The sequence below is a fragment of the Leptodactylus fuscus genome, chromosome 4 (genome assembly GCF_031893055.1).
Source record: "Leptodactylus fuscus isolate aLepFus1 chromosome 4, aLepFus1.hap2, whole genome shotgun sequence".
In the NCBI taxonomy this organism is placed as follows: domain Eukaryota; kingdom Metazoa; phylum Chordata; class Amphibia; order Anura; family Leptodactylidae; genus Leptodactylus; species Leptodactylus fuscus.
In genome coordinates, this window is record NC_134268.1 from 11,147,485 (window position 1) to 11,164,951 (window position 17,467).

Below are 17,467 nucleotides of genomic sequence, written 5' to 3' on the forward strand. Positions count from 1 at the left end.
CACTGTACAGACCGCTCTGCATTGTGTGAATATGGCCTTGAGCTCTGCAGTAACATGTACCTGCTATACAGACATGTAGAAATATATGTGACTCTCTCACAGGATCTGCACTCATGTGAATTAAGTCTTCATGTAAATATAATGTCGATAAGATCCAGATTATTATCAGATTTCACTGCACATACAAGAAAAAAATTCCCTGAACCCCAGCGAGTGATGATCCATCATCTCCAGTAAAGGTCTATTCACATGAGCAGATTTTCATGCTAGTTTCAATAGTTTGTAGACTTGTGTATATAGGCCCTCGCTGCACTGGGGATGGGTCTTTAGCTCACTGGCTTATTGCTCTGCCACTCAGACCCCTACCATGTCATTCCAGAACCATTCTGTATAATTAGAGTTGATCCTCCCACTGCTATAGCATCACCCGCCCTACCTGAGAAACAAGTGCAGTACTCCAGGGAACTGAAGGCCGCCCCCAGTGAGCAGAATGATCAAAGTCTTCTCCAAGTCTACAAAACTGACCTACATAAGAGGTACAGATGTCTAATCACCATCATTGTCCTCTCTAATTTGGAGGTGTTGGTGGGGAAGGGGGCAGGATAACACTGTATAGGGCAATACTTCCTCAGTCAGTGTACACAAGTACACTTGTCCAACCTGAGGATCAGGATATTTAATAGGACTCATAAGTAGAAGCCTCTATTCCAAGTCCAAGGCTCTTATAATCTACAAGCATGATAGCAGTCTGCTCTGTATTTACGCTGCTATGCAGTTTCAGGACGGCGCCTTATCTATTAGAAACACTCTCGAAGTCACACCTTAAAAAGCCTAAAGCCCTATCTACTAAGATTAAGGGTGCACATATCGCCTGTCCCATACAGCAAGCAAGGCTCCAAGTTATCAGTGATGCAAGTCTGGGAGCAATAAGGAGGCCGAGCATCCACCAGTACAGAGGGTAAAGCCCCACATCATATACCATAAAGGGATTCTATCAGTGTCAGTGGCTTTGAGATAAAGACATTCGTTATAGAACTCAGCAATACTGCTCAGTACGCCGTTCTATAGTGAGCTACAACAAAATGGCGCTCAGCCATGCGCAGTACCGCTGTGAACATCCAGGGAGGAGAAGAGTCAGACGGGAAACAAGCAATGGAGGGGCGTGAATAAAGGTATGATGTGGGGGGTGCTCGGAGGCCCTGGGGAACGCTCAGGGTGCTCGGTGGGCTCATTTACATAAAATAATTAACCAGGATTACGATGGAACAGTGGGAAGAATCGAAAAATAGAGGGAGGTAGTAGAATTGCCTTTTTAAAGGCTATCCAGAAATATCTTTACCTCAAAACCACCAACACCAATGATAGAATCACTTTAAGGGGATACTGTAATGACAAACTGGACGATCAAATTATAGAGACCTCCCATAATATGAAAGACACCAGATCTAGGACCGTAGAAGGGTGCGAGCCGATAACGAGATTAGATCAAAAGAGCGCTCAAGTTTATAAGTAGCACAAATACAAATAAAGCCACAAACTAATCATTACTGCACATCTGTATATAGTCGCACCTAACTGTGCAATTAAAGGGATTTCTCAAGAAACTTCCGACCCCACTGAACAGGAAACTTCCGTCCTCCATTTTGATCTGGTCAAGCAGCGCATGCACATCTCCATTAATGGCCAAACTACAGCCCCTTGTTCTCCTGATCGGTGGTGGTCTGAGTAGTCGGACCACCTCTGATCTGCAAGAGACCCACTTTTAGATTTCCCAATCCTATCAAACCCATTCTTGTCTTTGGCTAAACTGTAGTAAAATCTGCAACAAAAACTCCAGCCTAAGGTTATGTTCACATGGCTGAATTTGGAGCTGAAGTGCATTTCATTGGGAGGCAGGTGCCATTTTTCCCCCCTATAGCCGAATATTTTTAGAAAAAAAAAAAAACCACTTGTACTTCAGGTGGATTTTGCATGATAACTTCCAATGAAGTGAACGGGAGGTAAATGGATTCTGCCTGGCAAGGGGTTTGCAAATGCCACAGCAGAATTTGGCCAAGCAGAAAAATTCTGCTTTAAATTCCTAAAGCTGAAGTTTTCAAGTAGAAAAAAAAAAATTTCTGTTTGCGAACATACCCAGAGTGTTTTCTTTTGCATTGCTCTCTTTTCACTTGGTTAGGCCATACTGACCGTCTTTGGAGGGTCTTCATTCTATACATTGCGGAGGTCCCTACAGTAAAGCCTAGTGATAAAACATCATTTACTATGGTAAAAACCCTGTCAAAGAAATTCCACATTATCATGAACAGACTCCCTAGGATTTCACCTCAAATATTTTCCCCAAAAGCTACATTGCAGTGTTATCGTCCTAGGCCAATGATCATTCTGGTCCTTCCAGGCCATCGAGGGTCTGGACTACAGTAGAAGAGTCTTTGGGAAAGGAAGACAACAGTGTAAAGTCATCTCAATGATCTATAGCTACTTCTAAGGGATCACAATGGTTGTGCGCTCATCCTCATTCCAGTCATTATTAATAAACATACTTTTGTATGGCTTTCCAAAATATGTGTGTGAATGTGTCCTTGAAACGTCTTATTCCCATAAATAGAAGGTATAAATATAGCCAGTGCAGATTTTTATAGTGACAAAATCCACACTGAAAGCACCTAACCATTCTGCCATATGAGAACACGGCCAACCGGGGGTTTCAGGCCATCAGATCACCCCGAACTTTATAAAAAAAAAAAAAAAAAAAAAATTATATATCATTCCCTTACACTCATTGCAATAAGAGTCTGGAATAAACAACTGGGAATTTCTATCACTATCTAATCCCAAGAGGCTCGGAAGCAGCAGGGTAACTAAGGCAGAGCAGCGTCTGAAGAACACCCTGACAACAGTCCCAAGTGGCAGCGGCACAGCCATGGAAACATCCAGGAGAAGGACACTTACAAGGCAGTCGTGATCTACAGATATCGCAGCTCACAAACTCTGCACAACTGTGATAAAACAAATCTGATCCTTTATGTCAAGGTGCACAAATATAAAGAATAATGGCAAGACAATAAAAATATTACAATCTTTGTACAAATGAGAGGTAAAGAAAAAGCCGATATAGTGACCAAAGAACAGCCGGCGTATACTTAGGCCTCACATACAAGAGCAAATCCAGTCTAGAAAATCCAGACCATATATTGCCGGCACTTCTGAATGTGGAGACCGGGACGCTTTGCAGGATAGTGATCTATATTCTAGGAGCTCCAGCTGCCTCCGCTATCTCTTACTGCGGGCAGCAAGGAGGCAGGGACCTCTGGCATCAGAGACTCTAGGATGTAAGGCGTCCTGGTATACATAAAGGAGGCAGGGACCAGTGGCATCATAGACCCTAGGATGTAAGGCGTCCTGGTATACATAAAGGAGGCAGGGACCTCTGGCATCAGAGACTCTAGGATGTAAGGCGTCCTGGTATACATAAAGGAGGCAGGGACCAGTGGCATCATAGACCCTAGGATGTAAGGCGTCCTGGTATACATAAAGGAGGCAGGGACCAGTGGCATCATAGACCCTAGGATGTAAGGCGTCCTGGTATACATAAAGGAGGCAGGGACCTCTGGCATCAGAGACTCTAGGATGTAAGGCGTCCTGGTATACATAAAGGAGGCAGGGACCAGTGGCATCATAGACCCTAGGATGTAAGGCGTCCTGGTATACATAAAGGAGGCAGGGACCCCTGGCATCATAGACCCTAGGATGTAAGGCGTCCTGGTATACATAAAGGAGGCAGGGACCCCTGGCATCATAGACCCTAGGATGTAAGGCGTCCTGGTATACATAAAGGAGGCAGGGACCAGTGGCATCATAGACCCTAGGATGTAAGGCGTCCTGGTATACATAAAGGAGGCAGGGACCAGTGGCATCATAGACCCTAGGATGTAAGGCGTCCTGGTATACATAAAGGAGGCAGGGACCCCTGGCATCATAGACCCTAGGATGTAAGGCGTCCTGGTATACATAAAGGAGGCAGGGACCCCTGGCATCATAGACCCTAGGATGTAAGGCGTCCTGGTATACATAAAGGAGGCAGGGACCAGTGGCATCATAGACCCTAGGATGTAAGGCGTCCTGGTATACATAAAGGAGGCAGGGACCTCTGGCATCAGAGACTCTAGGATGTAAGGCGTCCTGGTATACATAAAGGAGGCAGGGACCAGTGGCATCATAGACCCTAGGATGTAAGGCGTCCTGGTATACATAAAGGAGGCAGGGACCTCTGGCATCAGAGACTCTAGGATGTAAGGCGTCCTGGTATACATAAAGGAGGCAGGGACCAGTGGCATCATAGACCCTAGGATGTAAGGCGTCCTGGTATACATAAAGGAGGCAGGGACCCCTGGCATCATAGACCCTAGGATGTAAGGCGTCCTGGTATACATAAAGGAGGCAGGGACCCCTGGCATCATAGACCCTAGGATGTAAGGCGTCCTGGTATACATAAAGGAGGCAGGGACCAGTGGCATCATAGACCCTAGGATGTAAGGCGTCCTGGTATACATAAAGGAGGCAGGGACCTCTGGCATCAGAGACTCTAGGATGTAAGGCGTCCTGGTATACATAAAGGAGGCAGGGACCAGTGGCATCATAGACCCTAGGATGTAAGGCGTCCTGGTATACATAAAGGAGGCAGGGACCTCTGGCATCAGAGACTCTAGGATGTAAGGCGTCCTGGTATACATAAAGGAGGCAGGGACCTCTGGCATCAGAGACTCTAGGATGTAAGGCGTCCTGGTATACATAAAGGAGGCAGGGACCAGTGGCATCATAGACCCTAGGATGTAAGGCGTCCTGGTATACATAAAGGAGGCAGGGACCTCTGGCATCATAGACCCTAGGATGTAAGGCGTCCTGGTATACATAAAGGAGGCAGGGACCAGTGGCATCATAGACCCTAGGATGTAAGGCGTCCTGGTATACATAAAGGAGGCAGGGACCTCTGGCATCAGAGACTCTAGGATGTAAGGCGTCCTGGTATACATAAAGGAGGCAGGGACCTCTGGCATCAGAGACTCTAGGATGTAAGGCGTCCTGGTATACATAAAGGAGGCAGGGACCAGTGGCATCATAGACCCTAGGATGTAAGGCGTCCTGGTATACATAAAGGAGGCAGGGACCCCTGGCATCATAGACCCTAGGATGTAAGGCGTCCTGGTATACATAAAGGAGGCAGGGACCCCTGGCATCATAGACCCTAGGATGTAAGGCGTCCTGGTATACATAAAGGAGGCAGGGACCAGTGGCATCATAGACCCTAGGATGTAAGGCGTCCTGGTATACATAAAGGAGGCAGGGACCTCTGGCATCAGAGACTCTAGGATGTAAGGCGTCCTGGTATACATAAAGGAGGCAGGGACCCCTGGCATCATAGACCCTAGGATGTAAGGCGTCCTGGTATACATAAAGGAGGCAGGGACCAGTGGCATCATAGACCCTAGGATGTAAGGCGTCCTGGTATACATAAAGGAGGCAGGGACCCCTGGCATCATAGACCCTAGGATGTAAGGCATCCTGGTATACATAAAGGAGGCAGGGACCCCTGGCATCATAGACCCTAGGATGTAAGGCATCCTGGTATACATAAAGGAGGCAGGGACCCCTGGCATCATAGACCCTAGGATGTAAGGCGTCCTGGTATACATAAAGGAGGCAGGGACCAGTGGCATCATAGACCCTAGGATGTAAGGCGTCCTGGTATACATAAAGGAGGCAGGGACCCCTGGTGTCGTAGACCCTAGGATGTAAGGCGTCCTGGTATACATAAAGGAGGCAGGGACCCCTGGCATCAGAGACTCTAGGATGTAAGGCGTCCTGGTATACATAAAGGAGGCAGGGACCCCTGGCATCAGAGACTCTAGGATGTAAGGCGTCCTGGTATACATAAAGGAGGCAGGGACCCCTGGCATCATAGACCCTAGGATGTAAGGCGTCCTGGTATACATAAAGGAGGCAGGGACCCCTGGCATCATAGACCCTAGGATGTAAGGCGTCCTGGTATACATAAAGGAGGCAGGGACCAGTGGCATCATAGACCCTAGGATGTAAGGCGTCCTGGTATACATAAAGGAGGCAGGGACCCCTGGCATCATAGACCCTAGGATGTAAGGCGTCCTGGTATACATAAAGGAGGCAGGGACCCCTGGTGTCGTAGACCCTAGGATGTAAGGCATCCTGGTATACATAAAGGAGGCAGGGACCCCTGGCATCATAGACCCTAGGATGTAAGGCATCCTGGTATACATAAAGGAGGCAGGGACCCCTGGCATCATAGACCCTAGGATGTAAGGCGTCCTGGTATACATAAAGGAGGCAGGGACCAGTGGCATCATAGACCCTAGGATGTAAGGCGTCCTGGTATACATAAAGGAGGCAGGGACCCCTGGCATCATAGACCCTAGGATGTAAAGCGTCCTGGTATACATAAAGGAGGCAGGGACCCCTGGCATCATAGACCCTAGGATGTAAGGCATCCTGGTATACATAAAGGAGGCAGGGACCCCTGGCATCATAGACCCTAGGATGTAAAGCGTCCTGGTATACATAAAGGAGGCAGGGACCCCTGGCATCATAGACCCTAGGATGTAAGGCGTCCTGGTATACATAAAGGAGGCAGGGACCCCTGGCATCATAGACCCTAGGATGTAAGGCATCCTGGTATACACAGCACATTCTGTTTGAGGACTACAGGTGCGTATTGTGGACTGTCGCTCACTGTGTGAACACAAACAGCAGCACTAGCACCAAAGGCATTACCGACAATTCTTACAGAAAATAAGAAAATTAGCTTCTTCGTTAATATTATGACCAAACTGTAAAAAAATCACCCTCCGACGTCTGAATGGGATGGGACAGATGACCTTGTGCATGGGACTTTGCCCTGACTGGAGAAGAAACAATAAGTGAACCTCTGTATTAATGATTTCTGTCTACAAACAATTTTCAGATGTGTTATAAAAAGGTTATAGTAAAAAAAAAAAAAAACAAAAAAAAAAAAAACACCTTAGACTACATCAATCCATGGCTGGACTTAAAACGGGGGGAAAAGTTCAGGTTTGTCGCTGCTCTTTCTAGGAGTGGGGGACCTAAGCACAACGGGCAACCCTGAAAGATTATACGTACCGCAGAACACTTTGGGACCAGAATGCACCCGATTTCGGTTGTACGTGCTCCACCCCTCACTCACCATTTTAGGCAATGACAATTTTCTGGTGAGTCTTCCTGGAAAGCATTCCTTATTGTGGCAGACACTACATGCAGGAGAAGATATCTCAACCACAATAAGGCTGCGTTCACACGTAAAATTACAGGCGCAAAATTACGCGGCGTATACGCTTGTAACTCCCATTGAAATCAATGGGATCTTTTTGAGTGTGCAAACTGACACGCTGTATACGTGCCAGATCGCGCTCCACTTTACAACGTGTGAACGCAGCCTAAGGAAGTCATTGCTAGGTTTATGACCAAGTGTTAGTTAGTGGTATCAAAGACAGACGGTCACCACAGACGGTCAGAGAAAGTTGTCGCAACAATTTAATTATATATTTGCAAAAATAAAACTTTTGAATAGTTCTGGTCAAACCTTTACACTTCACATTTATGGCCAACCTTGGAGCTGCCCTTGTGTGGGGTAAAGCACATACTTCTAAAGTATGCCAAGTGTGTCTAGTAAAAGCCGACTCTAGCCTGCAAACCTTGGCGGTCACACATCTATAAGATTGCAGCCTTTGCATGTGTCACATAACCTCTAGGAGATGAAGCACCTGCTCCAAGACATCAAAATAAACCTGGAGCTAGGAGGGGCTCCCAAACTGCAGATAGGGCACAACGATTTGAGGTGGAGGAGCCCAGTAAATTTAACCTCTTCCAATCCTGTCAAAATTAGGAGAATAAAGACCATTTATGCCACCCTTCTCAACTGGTTGCAAACTGCGTCCCTGCCCCCTACCATGTCTCGCCAGCTATCACTCCAGACCCCCTCCCCCCAATGCACGCTCAGCAAGTGTTCTGACAGGGAAGGAGGCCACTGAAAGAACCCTCTGGCAGGAGCGAACCTCTCTGACAATAGGATTTATGTAAAGGGATGACTTGGGACTCCACCAGGGGGTTCAGAGTCCCAAAAAGCTCTGCTTTTTTCCTGTTTTTATGCAGTTGTGGGCATTGTCACAGTAGGGCTATTTGGGGCTCTAAATTCCCAGATCCATAGGATTGAGCAAGATGCTGACGCTCCGATCTTTGCAACCCATTGAAAACAATTCACATTAAGCACCAAGTCTAAAAGTTCCAGAGCCAAACGTTTACAGTCTGACGCTCTATTCTCTGTTCAGCCATAAATGGTCAGTTTTCGCTTGACAAAAAAACCCCAAAAAACCCAAAAACACAGTTTTTGGTAGCTTTACTTTTGGTGGTATACTACTACTGGATCTGGATCTACAGCTGCTGCAGAACAGCGGCCAGTCGCTCATGTTCAATTTTGCCTGAGGTCACCACTGAGGCATGCGACTGACTTGAGGGCAATTCCCCTAAAGTAGCATATCAGACACCCGAGCATCGCCAAGGCACACCGGGTGGGACGCACTAGGTTTCGTTCTTATTTAAAGACATTGCAGCATTTACCCACTCTTTAATGGAGTCAGAAGACCCTTTCTATCTACTGTACTGGCCCCCAACTACTGAGATATAGCCTGTCCTGACACGCAACGTATTATGGCTAGGGCACCTGGAGGCCATAGCCCCAGTGATTGACACTAAGCGCTGCTAGAAGCTTTAAGTCACTTTCTATGATGGTGAAAGAAGAACCCGAAAAACAACAACAAGGAACCGCTCTCACTCGGAGCCCACAGAAGCACATTGGCACAGAACAAGTACTACTACTCTCCAGACATTCACTTTAGGACTACAGGGGTTTTACCTGGGACCTGACACTGCCGACTTGTTGGAACCTCCAGCCAAGCATTGCAAACTGAGTCCGGTCTTAAGTTACAATGGTCAAGAAAAGTCCATGAGATCCTGAAAATATTGTACCCCGAGGCCATCGTAAGGCTAGGTTCACATGAGCATCTGGTTTCCATTCTTCTGGGCTGTCAGAGGACCAAAAGAATGGAAAAACGGACTATAAAAATAGCAGACCCAAAAAGCCCAAGGGACCCTTATAGATGAACAGGCATTTTTAACTAAAATCATCAGATGTAGAAGTTGTTTTGCTGGACTTTGCCAATATCTGATGGACACCGGCAGACAGTCACAGGGACCACCATACAGACAAATACCCTGATGGGAAACAGCATCAGTCCAATAGACTTTCTCCACTTATGATCCACACTTGATCTTGGCTTCAAACACTGCACTCAAAACCTGCACATGGGAACACAGCCGTAACCTTATCTGACCATTGCCCGCCTACTAAAGCCAAACCACCTTGCTAACCAAGTCTTGTGCCGGGGTCACTCGTTCTTCCTGACCTGGAAATGACAGCCAAAGGAGGATAATGTGACGTAACCAACCTATAAGCGCCTCCAACTAAAAACACACCACGACTACCGCACTCTCCTGCACAAGCGCAGATCAGTAGACAGTAACTAAAGCTGGACAGAGAACAGCTGACAGAGGACTCTACCACGAACATGAAGGATAAGCTGAGCGGATAGCCATCTAGTTATGGGGCCGAGTCCTGAGTAGATATCAGTGGGGAGCGCCACTTTCTACCTTATCCAGATCACAGGATTTAGATGAGATTGTGAACTATCATAGAGTTTTAGGCCTGTGATGGTCCAAAGAGCAGCTCTACAAAAAACAAAACAAAAATATAACAAACACGACTTCAGGTTGGAAAACCCCAGGGTTTCTTACACTAGGTAGCAATATAATTTCCAAAAAAGCCAAAATGTAGCTGTTTCTGATGAAGATTTTAAGACAGATAGGCTGTGAATCAAGGTGCACTTCATCCTCTGCAATACACAAGGCAAGGTCAGCACAGAGTCGGCAGCAGCGAAACCTGCAAGAAACACGTAACATGCAGACTTTAGGGCTAGTTCACACGTGGGCAAAGGGGAGGTTTTTGACAGCGGAATTCGCTTCAAAAACCTCTCCTTTAACATGGTGGTCTATGTAGACCACTAGCTTTTTTTTTCCTCCTAGCGTTTTCCGCCTGAAGCGGATTTCGCCTGCAGTTTCTATAGCACATATAGGAAAAAAAAACCCTAGCGAAAACCGCGTCAAAAACCTCGTCAAAAACCGCGTGGAATGCAAAAAACAGCGTCAAGAAAACTCCTCGAGGTTTTTTACCTCGCACAAATAAGCTAGGCGGTTTTCACGTGTGAACTGACCCTAACTGCAATAAAATACTTGACAGAAAACATTAAGGGTTAGTTCACACGGGGTAAGAGGGGGTGGATTTTGGCGCAGAATCCACCCCTCACAATAGAGGTCTATGTATCCTTTTTCTGCGAGCAGCTTGTACCCGCTCACGGAAAAAAGAAGCAAGCAGCCCTTTCTTGAGGCGGATGCCACGGCGCGTCCGCATCAAGACAATCCCTGCGGACTAGGCTCATTCATTTGGGCCTACTTCGAAAAGGGAAGCCGCGACAGTCGCACAGGCGCATTTTGGTCCTGATTCAGGCACGCTTCCCGTGTCAAAATCACGAACAAAATACACAGTCACTAGCCCGTGTGAACTAGGCCTTACTACTGCTTGGCACCATGGCCCAGACACTACTTGGTCTATATAGATCTGAGGACCCTTCAGAGTTACCATAGCAGTCCTCCTGGTAAGAAGGACTTAATTTACAGAACTATTCAGGACCGGACTGATATGGGCCCCAAATATGGCTGCCAATGCATTCCTATAGTTACATAGTAGATGAGGTTGGATAAAGACATCAGTCCAACCTATAACCCTACAGTGTTAATCCAGGGGGAAGGCAAAAAACCCCATTCCTATGAAACTGGGTCTACATTTTCACAATGTTTGGTAGAGTCGCCTCTCTCTTGTTCGATGAGCAAACATGCGTATTAGAGGGTCGGTTGGGGAGAAGGTCACCAGCTGAACCTGTTCCTGCCACTTTGCAGTGTGTAGTCCATTCACATATGTACATTAGCACTTACAGTAAATGCTCCCTGATAGCAGGAAACACAGTAAATAAGATATCACTTTATAAGTAGATTGACACTAACTTTATGTTAATTGCTTCCATGAATAATACACAAAAGAAGAAAGCCAGGAAACTGTAGAGGTGGGAATGATCCCCCTGCAGAACCCCCGGCCAGGCCCCTTTATTTGCAGAGCAGCTGGCATTGTTATGTAAAGCACTCTGTACAAGGTAGAGAGTCTTGTGAATGAAAATCTACTACCATATATGGCCCGCGTCCTCAGATGACTTCCAAGAAGCAGTGTCGCTCACAATACAAATCACCATGTGAAAGGCACAACAAACAGCGCGGCCTCCTGTGCGGCCAATATTCCAGGGGAAATAGATCACTGCAGCCATGAGCAGCAACACGAAGGACGACGGCGACTCCGGGATCCAAAAGAAACAGTAAAACCCAAAGCAAACAGACGAAGGCTTATACCAACAGCAACAGGCCTGATACAAGGTATAGGGTTTAACGGGAACCGGTCACCCTGAAAATGCTGTGACAACACGCTATAGAGCAGGAGAAGTGGAGCAGATATATAGGTTTGTGTTAAAGGATTCAGTATAACCTCATTTATTTCTCTGTTCTTTATCCAAAAGATAAGTCACCAGTGTGTGATTGATGGGGGATCTAACACCAGGACCCCGCACAGATCTGCTGCTACAGGAGCCTCCGAGTGATGGAACCTGAAAATGGGTAGCAAGTGTGTGCAAGTAATAGGAGAGAAGTTGCAAATCCCCAGAATCACCGCTGTGTAGGGGTTGGCACTGCTGAACCATTCCCATTACTGGAATAGAAGTGCTGCTGCAATAGCTGATCTGTACAGGGTCCAGGTGCGAGACCCCACTCCCAAACTGCTTACTGATGTCCTATCCTGTGGACAAGTCGTCATTAGTATGAAAAAAAAAGCAATTTGGGACTGGAAAAACCCTACAAAAACTAGGAGAGGAAGCTTTCTCAGTGAAGGTATAATGGGAATCTCATCACCTGCTCAGGGTTTCTGAACATCTCTTAGGTTTTGCTTACAATCACTGAAGTGTGAATAAAGACATGTCCACTAACCTGAGGATAAGGGACAAGTCTCATTACTTGGAAACCCCCAAAAGGTATCAAAGGGGGAAGGCTCACACAGGCATTATTTGGCGTTTTGAGATGGATGTAAATGACTAAAGCACTAGACAAGACGTATTTCTAAGATTTTTTTAGGCATTATATTAACTTAAGCCTCTTATGCGCTTTTAAAAGACCAGAAAACAGAAAGTGAAAACTATTGTATGGCCTGGTTCACAACTGCATTCAGAATTCCATTTTGGGGGTGCGCTTGGGGACGCCCTGAACAGAAGCCTAATCCGCATTTTAAAAAAAAGCAGTCACCACAAGAAACCCACGAGCCCCCAGACTATAATGGGGTTTCTGTGGTTTCCACCTGAAGAGGTGAAAAATGGAGAGAGGGGAACGGAATCCCCAAATGTAGAGCAAGCGCTGTGTGAACCCACCATCATGCTGATCAATCGATGTTATAACTTTATCTTCTGTTCAAGATATAATAAAATAAATGCAGGGTCACCAGCATAATTTGTGTGTGTGTCTAAATGCAGTCTATTGTCTTCTATTATCAGTCATTTCAGTCTAATCTACATTAGCAAAGCAAGTGCCTAAAGATATCAGACCCATTTTTGTTGGAACACAAGGAACCACTGTTGTATCAACCAGTATGTCTGGAGACAGGCAGGGGTGTCACTAGTCATAAGAGTAAGTCTGCAACTGAATACAAACCATTCCAACCCTTTGTAAATGCATTACTTATCCTGTACTGTACATCCTGTATTATACTCCAGAGCTGCGCTCACTATTCTGCTGGTGCAGTCACTGTGTACATACATTACATTACTTATCCTGTATTATACTCCAGAGCTGCGCTCACTATTCTGCTGGTACAGTCACTGTGTACTTACATTACATTACTTATCCTGTATTATACTCCACAGCTGCTCTCTCTATTCTGCTGGTAGAGTCACTGTGTACATACATTACATTACTTATCCTGTATTATACTCCAGAGCTGCGCTCACTATTCTGCTGGTACAGTCACTGTGTACATACATTACATTACTTATCCTGTATTATACTCCAGAGCTGCGCTCACTATTCTGCTGGTGCAGTCACTGTGTACATACATTACATTACTTATCCTGTATTATACTCCAGAGCTGCGCTCACTATTCTGCTGGTGCAGTCACTGTGTACATACATTACATTACTTATCCTGTATTATACTCCAGAGCTGCGCTCACTATTCTGCTGGTACAGTCACTGTGTACATACATTACATTACTTATCCTGTATTATACTCCAGAGCTGCGCTCACTATTCTGCTGGTACAGTCACTGTGTACATACATTACATTACTTATCCTGTATTATACCCCAGAGCTGCGCTCACTATTCTGCTGGTGCAGTATCTGTGTACATACATTACATTACTTATTATGTATTATACTCCAGAGCTGCGCTCACTATTCTGCTGGTGCAGTCACTGTGTACATATATTACATTGCTTATCCTGTATTATACCCCAGAGCTGCGCTCACTATTCTGCTGGTGCAGTCACTGTATACATACATTACTTATCCTGTATTATACTCCAGAGCTGCGCTCACTATTCTGCTGGTGCAGTCACTGTGTACATACATTACATTACTTATCCTGTATTATACTCCAGAGCTGCGCACACTATTCTGCTGGTGCAGTCACTGTGTACATACATTACATTACTTATCCTGTATTATACTCCAGAGCTGTGCTCACTATTCTGCTGGTGCAGTCACTGTGTACATATATTACATTGCTTATCCTGTATTATACCCCAGAGCTGCGCTCACTATTCTGCTGGTGCAGTCACTGTATACATACATTACTTATCCTGTATTATACTCCAGAGCTGCGCTCACTATTCTGCTGGTGCAGTCACTGTGTACATACATTACATTACTTATCCTGTATTATACTCCAGAGCTGCGCTCACTATTCTGCTGGTGCAGTCACTGTGTACATACATTACATTACTTATCCTGTATTATACTCCAGAGCTGCGCTCACTATTCTGCTGGTGCAGTCACTGTGTACATACATTACATTACTTATCCTGTATTATACTCCAGAGCTGCGCTCACTATTCTGCTGGTGCAGTCACTGTGTACATACATTACATTACTTATCCTGTATTATACTCCAGAGCTGCGCTCACTATCCTGCTGGAGCATATCTGAATGCCCCTCCACCAGTGAAAAAGCCAGCTGATAAACAAGTCTTTACAAACATGGCTGCTCCGCCATCAGGCCATGCTCCATAGTGAAGTCCACTCCAGCTTGTGGCTGGCATAAATTTCATAGATCATTTGCACCAGTAAACTATCACTCAACTTTCATGAGAGTGGTATGGGAGGTACAACAACACAAGCTGTGACAATAGGCATTCTCTCAAGAGTCACTCTCTTCCGGCAGATATCTGGCATAAACATTACAATAGTTATCCTGAAAACATTTGATGTGACCATTGTAAGTACGTAGCCACAACTCCCTTGGTCCAAGCGTTACTTGATACTTGTGTATGACTATTGCATGACTTACATCCAGAAATGTTTTTTTCTCCTTTTTTTTGGTGTGAGTCATGGAGTAGTCATCTAGCAAAGGTAAAGGCAACTAAAACTGGAGAACTCTCTACCCCAGTTACAGCCATTCACTAACCACAGGGTTATGCCAAAGCTGTAAAAGTGTGAATCATAAGAGTCTGTGGGAGAACAGCAGATGGATGATCTCCACACCTTCCATGGGCCCTTTCATTTCATGAGTGTTGTCCTAGGCTCAAGGCCTCTGATAGTAAACAGCATGTGTACAGGGCTACAGGACATAATGGGTCAGTGTGCTAACTGTTAAAGACACAACTAGCACACTGAAAGCGCAAATCTATGTGCATAGAGGCTAAGAAACACCTGGGTCTGGGCGGTCCACTTGGGGGCTGACTGCTGACTGCTGCCGCCGCCCCCCCCCGTGAACCAAAACACTCCTAGACTCAGAACATTACACTATACTGACTGTATACAACTATAACAAAGTGCACAGGCCTGCCCAATGACAACAAGCACAGACCCTGCAGACACGGCCCAATCCCCGCACAAAGGAGACTCAAAACCCGCAGAAATCTCCTTCATACAAATGATCCGAGCTTTATTGACACCTACGCTCAAAATAGGTCAAAGCTGCGGGATTGAGAGCGCGCCTGGCCCTTTAAGACCGTCTTACCCAGCCTGCCCCGGGCGCCTGGCACGTGACCAAAGCTCCTCAAGCGGGACTTTGCGCGCCGCGACCGTTACGAAGAGGCAAAAAAACTATTTCGGTCGCCTCTCAAAATGGCGCCCAGAAGATCCGGTAACGGAAGTGGCTCGGCGACAACTCAACCCCCCCGCCCCCCTTCTAGTATGTCCCGGAGACCCCGTAACCCCTCACACAGCACTCACCAGGGCCGGCGCCGGCGTACATCTTGAATCCTTCAGTCAGTTTCACAGAAGGGAGGAAATAAAAGAGATAAAGTTCCCAACGAGTCGGTAATGGCGGCCTCCGGCGGGTGAACTCTCCTCAGCTAAGTGTCCATCGAGCTCCGCGTACTCCTCCGCCGCCGCCACCGTCTCTAGACTGTACGCGACATGAACTGAGGGGAGAAAGGCGGTGGGAAGGGCGATGACGTCAGGGGGCGGATCTGGAATTCCCATTCGCGGCGTCTTCCATTCGTGGGCGGGGCCACCACCTCGGCTCACTGATGTCATCTGAGGGGAAAAAAGGGCGGGTAAAGCGAAGGGGCGGGGCCAGCGCGGCGGTTATGGTTACTCGTTCAACAGCAACAACTGTTTTGTTTTTTTTTTGTCTTGATTTATCTCCGCCGCCATCTTTGATGTGGGCAAACAATTACCTGACAGGAAAGTGGTGGTTTATAAGGCACTATTCACACTTTCTCCTTTGCCAATGAGTTTTGATACCTGTTGGACTATTTCTGTCAAAAATTACGTAATTTTTGATGGAGTCTCTGACTTAGCTGTGAACAGTGAGGTGTTTTGGTCATCGGACCGATTCACTTTTTATTTTTTTCATAAAGTATCTCAAAAACCTCTTCAGAGTTTTCTTCTGCCTCCCCTTCATCTCCGTAACCGTTTCCGATGAAATCCTGATCCTTTTTTGGGCCACTGAATCCACTTCAAAACTCAGCGTGGGATTTATATATACTTGACCTATTGGCTGCCATCTTTGATATGGGCAAACGATTGCCAGTGAGGAAACTTGTGGGATTCTTGCGGTTTATGAGGCACTATTTGTAGTGTTGTAGTGAGGATGCAGGTCTTCTGGAATAAGTCCACTATGAGATGGTTACTCTTGTAGATCAGAACACTTTATTCCATGCTCCATCATGGCTCCCTGTCTAACAACTCCTCCCCCTCAGCTCAGCTCCTCCTCCATTACTACCTCACTGTTGCTAGGCAGACAAAGCAGAATAAGTAAGAACAGAACATACAGAACATACTTATAACAACATCACACTATTCACATGGATTTCTGTAAATGAAAGAACCTTGTCCTATCCTCGGGGCGATATGATGCCTTTCGTACTATTATACCTGTCAAAGACAACGGAATCTGCCGCAAAGTTTCGAACATGGAAGTGTACAAAGTCAATGAGTGTGTCTAGTTCACCGATTCAATACATTCATACAAGATTAGGGTTGAGCCGATCTTGAGATTTCGTAATCGATTTTAAAATCCGATTAACGATCATTTTCCAGCCAATCGTGAAATTTTCTCGATCACCGAACGGGATATGATCTTTTCCGATCCCGATCGCTCAACCCTAGTCAATGCTTCTCTATTGGAAAAGTCACTTTTAGGGTTGAGCCGAACTTGAGATTTCAAAATCCGATCATTTTCCAGTCGATCGCAAACATGAATTTTGCTCAATTGCCGATCGGGACACGATCTTTTCTGATCCCGATCGCTCAACCCTATACAAGATATATGTGCCTAAAAGTCGTCATATCAGAATAAGGGGGTCGGCCCATGAAAAAAGTTATCACCTATCCACAAACTGGCCTTTTTGTCAGGTAGAAAAAAAAAATCTACTTCTGTTTTTTTACTAAAAGAAAAGGCAGAATCTGGGAGTGAACATGTCCCCAAAGAGTTTGTGCCATTATGGACACATCCCCTAGTCATATAACTCGCCATACTAATAGAGCAAGCACTATGACT

General features: G+C 46.0%; 1 protein-coding gene across 1 annotated transcript in view; it reads right to left on the reverse strand.

Moving 5' to 3' along the window:
* Window positions 1-15,874, reverse strand: part of AGO2 (argonaute RISC catalytic component 2) — a 37,520-nt gene extending 21,646 nt beyond the window's left edge. Inside the window, exon 1 of the mRNA XM_075270082.1 lies at window positions 15,694-15,874. Coding sequence (XP_075126183.1) covers window positions 15,694-15,715 — 22 coding nt within the window. The 5' untranslated portion in view covers window positions 15,716-15,874. The remainder of the gene's footprint in view (window positions 1-15,693) is intronic.
* Window positions 15,875-17,467: the final 1,593 nt, after the last annotated feature.